Source organism: Phragmites australis, chromosome 15 (genome assembly GCF_958298935.1).
Source record: "Phragmites australis chromosome 15, lpPhrAust1.1, whole genome shotgun sequence".
NCBI classification, from domain to species: Eukaryota; Viridiplantae; Streptophyta; class Magnoliopsida; order Poales; family Poaceae; genus Phragmites; species Phragmites australis.
Window position 1 is genome coordinate 3,203,421 of NC_084935.1, and position 8,829 is coordinate 3,212,249.

General features: G+C 42.9%; 1 protein-coding gene across 1 annotated transcript; it reads left to right on the plus strand.

Annotated features, from left to right (window-relative positions):
• The first annotated feature begins 3,573 nt into the window (after positions 1-3,573).
• LOC133893495 (uncharacterized) lies at positions 3,574-6,897 on the plus strand. Its single transcript, XM_062334524.1, has 6 exons — positions 3,574-3,948; positions 4,365-4,439; positions 5,321-5,460; positions 5,986-6,123; positions 6,212-6,429; positions 6,524-6,897. Exons 1-6 carry the CDS (start codon positions 3,705-3,707, stop codon positions 6,567-6,569), a joined length of 861 nt encoding a protein of 286 aa, XP_062190508.1. The 5' UTR covers positions 3,574-3,704; the 3' UTR covers positions 6,570-6,897.
• Positions 6,898-8,829: the final 1,932 nt, after the last annotated feature.

Genomic DNA, 8,829 nt, shown 5'->3' on the forward strand with positions numbered 1-8,829 from the left:
CATCAGGAGGTGTTCCCTCCTAGGGATGGCAACAGGTCTACACGCATCGGATTTTGACTGCCCACACTCGACCTGAAACCCGAACCGGCCCTAAAACTCAAATCGAGTTCAAAATCACCCCCGCCCCTAGCCCGGTGGGGACCCGAGACCCGTCGGGGACCCAAAACCTCCACTCCTCGCACACTGACCCGCCCCGTCCCCTGCCTACTTGTAGGATCAAGGAGGCCGACTAGAGGGGGATGAATAGGCGGTTCTAAAAATTCTAGCAAGATATAACCGATAAAGATGCGGAATTAAAAGCAATCGGTTACAGCACATATGAAACCCCCAAAATCTATATCTAAATTAAAGTGATTGATCTATGTCTATGTCAAGATTTGCAACCTACGGTGACCTGTAAGCAATTATAATTCTATGAATGTAAATTGTTCAAAGTAAATAAGTTTAAGTAGCCAAATCACAAAGGAGATACCAGATTTTTTATCGTGATCTTGGAAACTTGTCGGTCTCCCCTAATCCACATTGAGATGGGTTCAAACTTTTAACTGCTCCTCTATTAAGTATGTAATTCTCACCACGAGAAGAGGCTCACCATGAGCAACTTGATCTTGAGTCGGATTAATCCAATGAACCACTCATTATCTCGATTCCACTAGAGTTGCACTTTACTACTCCAGCAAGACGTACACAAAGCCTCTCACAATCACACCGGGCCTTCTCACAAACTTTCTCGAGAAGATCACCGGATCACAACGCTACCGCGTCTTCTAGGTGTTGGCAAATACCAAGAGTAACAAGCCAAGACGAATTCGACTCTCACCAAGTGTCTAAAGCTCAATCATTAATGCAAATACACTTGATTCTTGTCTCACAACCCTCACTATGTGCAACACATGCACAAATATGTTGGGAGGACTTCACTTAGCTCAAATATGCTCAATGTGGGCAGAGTACTTGCTCAAGTCGCTGGACACAAGGTATTTATAGGCTACAACCCGAAATGTAGTCGTTGCCTAAAGTCTGACTTCTCTACGCATCTGGCAGTCAGACCACAGTTCACTTGGCAATCGGACTGTCATTGGACCAACACCTCTAAAACTAGCTGTTACAGCCTTTTCACCTTTCCAACGGTCAGACTGATCCTCTTGGCAGTCAGACCGCCACCTTGGCGGTCGGATCGCCATCCTCTCTAGGAAAACGGAGGTTCTCTGCACGCTCCGGTGGTCGGACCAGCCTCCTTGGTGGTCGGACCGCCACCCGATCTAGAGATGAGTTCTATGTTAGTTCCAAGAGTTAGATCTCCCATCTTGGCGGTCAGACCGGAATTCTTAGTGGTCGGACCGTCACTTCCAAAACAGTACTACCGACACTCAGAGAAACGTCGATAACTTTTGAACTCGATGCCCGATTAAGGTGATCTTGGACTCTATAAAAAGCTTATTCAGAGAGCTATACATCTCAATTGATTGCTTGATCTCAAACATATTAGATCAAACCTAAAATATAATCCAAAGATCCACCAAAATGAAAACTACATGAACCTTAAACTTTTGCAAAACAAATTTGCAACATAAAGGTTCCATGCGACCAAAGATTAAAGCATTCACTATGACAACTTGCAAAACATCTTTGCAAAGTTAGTGATATGCCATACGAAGTAGGAATATGAACTTGAGCTATTTGCAAATTATAACATCCTACTAAAGAGAGTATGCATATGTAAGATTGGACTTATCAACATATGGTAAAACTCAAGCAATTTCAAGACCCCACTTAATAGTATGCATTTATCCTACGGGCCATTTCTCTTCTCTAATCACCATTGACTATAAAAAAAAACCCTATATTTTATACCTTTATCTTGAGCTAGCCATCTCGCCAGACTTGATGAACACATCATCCAAGTCCCAATATTCCTTCTAGGGTTGTCATCAACTCTTTACTTGAGCTTAATGATGCTGTATCAACTCTTTACTTAAGCTTAATGATGATGTTCATCATCGCTTCCCATCTTGATCCTCTCTTGATCAAGCTCGATGAAGTTTACTTGATTGCTTCCATACACCAAGCATGTAAGATTTGTCTTTTCACATCATTTTCATCCCGTTCACCACCAAGGCATGAACCGTAATTATTAAGCACACAAGTTGTTCACTAAGCTTGTCTCGATCTTGCTCTTCCAACTTGGCACATTGAATATCTCAATTCAATATTTGTCTTCATATGTAACCTTCAGTTATTTGATCTCCACAAGTAACTTTGATCTTTGTGCTTATTGCCAATATTCTTAAGACCATATATGAACTCCGAGGTCTCTTCCTCTCTAGCTTCTTATTTTTCATATGAGCATCACTTAGAGCTCATTCATCTCAATGTATTTCTCTTGATCATATGACATTCCTTAATGAATCCTACTCAATCCTTTATGTATCACCTATGAAATAATCTATTAACAATTCTCAACATAATTGTTAGTCCATAAATATTATCATCACTTACCTGAGAATCACCTAAAGCTCATTCATCTAGGTATATTTCTCTTGATCACATGACAATCCTCAATGACTATGCTCAATCACTTAGGCATATCCTATGGAATACCATACTAATAATGCTCAACATAATTATTAGTTCATAGGTATTATCATTAATTACTAAAATTACATTTGGAGGATAGATGCACCTTCACTACTACCCATCCCCATGGGCGCCGCCGCGCCTGCTCATGCGCGGGATCCGCCCACCGTGCGTCTTCCCCACGCCTCACATATCCCCTGCCTTCCTTCCTCTGTCTTCTCGCTCCCGATCTCCGGTTCTTCGCCCCCAAGTCTCAACGGCATCGCGGTGAGGCGGGTCGGAGTAATAAATCAGCATCCCATAAAATCTTGACGGTGACGACGCAGTGGCCGGCCGAAGCTTGCTTCGACAGCTCGATGGCCAGAGTAACATAACATAGCTCAACGTTGGCGCAACAACATGATGGCTGACACCCACGACGGAGGTCGAACCAGAGGGAGAAGTGAAGGGGATACACATACATGGAGCTTGACAGCCTCCTCTATGTGATCTCGACGGGCATCACGGCCACAGTAGGGCCTTTGGTCTCCCCCTCCCTCTACGCATGGCGGTCGAGCCTTTAGCCACACGCGTATGGCGGCTGCACGGGTTCCACTCGGTTCTTCACCTGCGCGCCAACAACAGGATGTGACGAGACGCCAGCAGGGGTTTCACCCTTTTCCTCCATCCTCCCAGCCCCGTGTGACGTGCGGGCAGACCAATAGAGGGAGGGTCGGTCTGGAGCGGCCGAATGCGGTGGGAAGGAGGTAGGCTAGGGGCGGCGGGGAGGAGGCCGACTCGGGGCGGTGGAGCGGGTGAGCGCACTGATGGATTAGATCTTGCTATGGCATGAATTGTGAGGATCTGATAAAATATTGGAGACAGAGACACGGTTAAAGGTGAGACTCGAATTTTTGGCCAACGGGTGCCTCGAACCGGTTGGGACCCAATCCGATAGCCCTGCAGGGTGGATTTTACTTCTGAACCCATCCTAGTCAGTTCTGAACCCGCGGGAACGACCCGGGAAATTGCCACCCTTACTCCCTCTGTTCCACCACAAAACCGCGCCTCCGGCGGCCCTGCCTCGGCTCCGCCTGTTCCTCCTCCACGGCTCCACGCCCTAACCCTAAGCAACCCCGTCGCCGGCGATGAGAAGCCTACGAGCGATGTCCTCCCTCCTCCACATCTACTCCTCGTCCACCGCCGCGGGCCGAGGCGCCAGGCGGCTGGGGTTCGTGCCGGCGCTCGGCGGGAGCTTCCGGGTCACGTCGAATTCGAGGCCGCCCGCGTTCGTGCTCTACGAGGTCGCGAGAGCGGCGGTTGGTGCGTGGAGGAGGGCGTCCACGCGCGCGGCGAGCTGGGATTCGGAGAAGTCGCCGTACGAGACACTTGGTACGACGCAGTGCTCTCTATGGTAGTGAGAGCTTCGGAACTTGGATTAGTATATGGGTGTTTTCTATGTCGATCCTGAGGATCTACGCGCTTGTATGATGCTGATCAATTCAGTTGACAAATTATTTGGTCCGTTGAGGCTTCGCTTGTTCGAAATTTGGTGTTCGGTTGCCAATTTTTGATCATTTGCTGTTGTCATGTTTCTATGGTTCGGTCCTAAATTTTGATCATATGATCAAAGGACGATCAAATTCAGACATATTATCAAATGTTGATCAACTTTGAGACATATAATCAAATTTCCTTTTTTTTCAAGAACGTTACCCCTGTTTTTATAGCTTAACATGCCCTGTGTAGTATGGACTTGTAATTAGAGGTGAAGCTAATGTGTTCTTTGTGTGGCATGTTGTTCGAAGAGTTGGGTAGTGATGCAGACGAGGAGATCATAAAGACAGCATACAGAAGATTAGCCAAGTTCTATCACCCAGATGGTTGGTTCGTCAATCTTTCTGTATTTTCCTAGTATTCAGCTATTTTCCTTACTGCATTCCAGGCATTCCAATCATTTGCTGTTGTCATGTTTCCAGACTTACAATTCATATGCTCCTACGAACATGATGAACGACTCTTATAGTCTTTGTTAAGTTTGTCAGTGAGCTGTTTGTCTGCCACAAAACAGTTTACGCACACCCACAAGGCATCAGTGTCAAACATATGCACTGCAACAGTTGTTTCACAGTATTTGACCCTCATTTAAATTGTTGAGTTAATGTGAAAATCTGGTTTCAGTGGATGCGCTGTGGATTCAGTGGTATAACATCAATATCACTATGTACTGCAGGTCAATATAATTTTTTCATCGAGAATTTATGTGTTCCTTTGTTTTAGTATTACACAGCATTTAGCTAGTTCTCCATGCATAAATGTCTCATTGCAGGCTTGAAGTGGGTGTTTCTTTATCTTGAGCAGCGGTTGTAGTGTAATAAAGTTTGTGGATGTTTCTTAATCTAGATCTGTGGTGGTAGTGTATTAGAGTTCCAGACATTGTGGTGGAATAACAATCAAAATTCTCAATTCATATTTATTGAACATATGTGATTCCCTTAAGTATCCTCTTAAGTCTTAAGTCCTTCTGACTAGAGAGTATGAGCTAACAAATAAACACAAGACTAACCAAAATACTCTAGCAAGTAAAGGCTGTGGCTGGCTGTAGTTTACCGACAGCTATAAACAATTGGAACTTGAAAGAAGCTGGTGCCATAGTGATATAGGAGCAACTACTTTTTTGTGGGTTCATGCTATTGGCGCACATGTATTTTCTTTGAAAAAACATTCTCCTTTTATTCCATCTGATGATGTTGTTCTGTTAAAGTTTATGATGGTAAGGGAACCCTTGAGGAAGGGGAAACTGCTGAAGCCCGTTTCATCAAAATCCAAGCAGCATATGAGCTGTTGATTGATGATGAAAGAAGAAGGGCGTATGATAGAGAGCATCATGTGAACCCAATGAAGGTATGAGTTTCCTTGGCCCACTTATTCTGTCATTTGATTATGTGCAGCATGAAGTTGCATCTTTGTGTTTATTGTTGCCACTTTCATACTCAAGCACTACCCATTTTAATCACATAATTAGTTTTCAATTCTAGTTCCATGATTCTGAAACCAAGAAAAAGGAAATTACTTAAAGGTAGCACCATTCCATCCCTGCGAGCTATAATCTACAAAACAGCGGTGTTTGTCATGCTTTGTTTATTCTTGCTGCAAAACAGGACCAAGAATGATGACATTCATCGAAAACTAACATTTGGTAACAAAAGCCAAATTAGAACAATTACAATTGGGCCATACCGTTCATCTGCCGTGAAAAGTTAAGCACTCTATTGTATTATCTGCGACTAGGAGCATACAATCAAGCATTATGAACTGTTAGATAATTATGATAATTTGAATTTGAGAGCACATAGTTGAGTTGCAGAGCGATGCCTGTTTATAAGAGGTATTCCTGCTGTTCTGAAAACCATCTTCTCCAACAATCAGGCTTCTCAGGCATGGATGGAGTGGGTAATGAAAAAGCGGAAAGCCTTTGATAAACGTGGCGACATGGCTGTGGCTGCTTGGACTGAGCAACAACATCGTGAAATGACGCTGCGCGCACGGCGTCTCTCACGGTCAAAGGTGACTACAAACCATTACACTGTACCCTCCCATCATGGTATTCATGCCTTTTCATTTCTAAGCCTGCATTTCTGAATACTGGATCTAGGTTGATCCTGAGGAGGAAAGGAAGCTGTTCGCCAAAGAAAAGAAGGCATCTATGGAATTCTACAGCACAACTCTGAAGAGGCATACCCTTGTCTTACGGAAGAGGGATATTATGCGCAAGAAAGCAGAGGAAGACAAGAATAAGGAGATCGGTAGACTTCTAGCGGCGGAGGGGCTTGAGCTAGATACAGACGAAGATGAGGACAAAACATTCTTTAAGTAATCCTTTTCATATTTACTCCCAATTTCTTCCACCTCCGCCCCAGCAAATAATTGAAGGTTTCGTTGAAATTCCATGCAATGAATATACAAGGCGACAAGAATTGAGCTCATGGGAAACCTGGAGGAGACATACATAGACAAATGCTGGACCAGAATAGAATCCTCTCGGTGCAAAATGTAGTATTCTCCCGGGACCAGAAAGAAAAGGAAAAGGAAGTAAAATCCATCAGCTCTAGGCTGTAGTGTTGTAGTATGATTCAAGCAAACTTTTATGTACATCATCCCACAATATAAACAGCAAAAGATGGACAAGCTTAGCAGAGGATGCATCATGTACGTCTCAGCTATGTATTTTACCGTTTGTTAACAAAAAATAACTATTAGCTGCTTGTGCCCCTACTGCTGTGTAAATACCACTAAAAATACAGATTTGTGTTTACTGAAAAGAAGATTACAGTTTTTATCTGGATTCCGCCGCTGGTTGGCTTCGTAGTAGTGCCATCAAATAGAGTACATAGCGAACATACAACGCCATCGTTATGCCTCAAGCCGAGGGAGCACACTGCTCATAGAATCAATCTGGCTACCCCAACTGGTACCACCATCACTCACAAATACAACGGAACTCCCAGGAGGCAGGACGGCGAGAGCATTATCATGGTTCGCTCCTATGGTCTTCTGGTGGTGCTCTTTCCTGTACTTCTTCACCAATGCGAGCCTGTCCAGGTATTATTTTTGCAATCTCACATTGTTTTTTGTTGTATCCTCGCTTAAATTTGTTGGTTTTCCGGCCGTAGGTGCGGCATCCACATCTCAGACTGGATCGCCATGGGAGCTGGGACTGGTGCGATTCTGGCAATCACGTTGTTCCTCATCTCTGTAAGTCTTTTTATCTTACATGGTGGTTTGGTTTAACAGTAAGAGCGTCTTCTCTGTTCTTAACCTTGCTTTGCTCTTTTCAGACACCACTGGAGGTTGCCAATGTGGTCACTAGGGGTGAAAACGGATTATTTTCGGCTGATCAGAGTCGGAATCAGAAACAGATAGATTTTTTGAATCGACATCGGATGTTTTTGGCTCGGAATCAGTGTCGGATATTTTTTTTTGAAATCAGCATAGCAGTTTCCGATGGAATCGGTAATGGCATCGGATATCCAGAGTACCTGAGTTCAAATATTATCCGAAGCCCAACGTGCTGATACAACGTTCCAACGCTCTCAAAATTCAAAACATTAAAATAATCATGAATTTTTTTGAAATAATATACGGTACAGAGGATCCTATAATCTAGCTCTAAAAATTCAACTCCAAATATAGTATGTACAATAAAATTTGTCTTTTTGTTTCTCATTGTACAAATCATATTTTTTATCTGAATTTTTTTTAGAGCTAGATCATAATATCCTTTAAATCACTAGAAATTTTCAGATTTTTTAATGATGATTTTGATATTGATTTGAATTTTGAGAGCAAGAGAATGAAATATTTTTTTAAACTGGAGCGCGACAAGTTTACTTTTTTAAATGGGCGTTTCTCTCTCAATCGTTAGCCGTTTTACGGGACACTGATCAAGGGCAGGAACGTGGTCGTCTGTCAGTTCCCACTCGACCCAACGGTGGCACTATCCACGTTCGCTGCCGCATGCAATGCAAGGCTAGGCTCCCTCGCCATCTTTTTCCCCTACGGCGGTAGTTCCGTCCCGAGGAAGACCCTCTCTTTCATTTGTATATATGTTATATTTAGTATTTTACTAGCATTATGAGTTCGTGATGAACTAAATTTAAATATTTGTATTAAGTCTAAATATTATGTGAACTTATACCAAACATAGCGTGTGAGCTTGTAAAGTTGTGATGAACTAAGTTGTGTTGTATCCTTGATGTTTGTATTGCCAAAGGGGGAGAGCATATGTACAAAGATGAGAATATGCATAAATATGCTTCAAAGGAAGAGCAATGAGAATTTTTGTAACAAACCTTAAAGAAAAATAAAAAACTGTGCATTCATCATGGAGGAGCATTTGTTTTTGAGTTTTTGAGTTTTCTTACTCTTTTGAGGTTTTGGCTGGCCTTTTGCTTCTCTTCGGTCTTTTGCAATCTTTCTTATACCAAGTGATATGGTTCTTACTCTTTCTCAAGTTTTGGTCACTTAGACGTGCTTCAATTCTCCAAACCCAAATCTTTGTGTTTTGAACGTTGTCAATGCACTCAGTAAGGGGAAATTTGAGAAACCAAGTTAAAATGTGCATTGGTTTGCATGTGATGAGTCATTGACAACGCTGTATTTGAAATGATTTTGGTTAGCATGAACTTATGTGTGTGAGATCTTATTTATGGCTAACCAAAGTTTGAATTGGAGAAGACTGTTTCAGAGTCAAGGGAATTATGCCTCACCGAA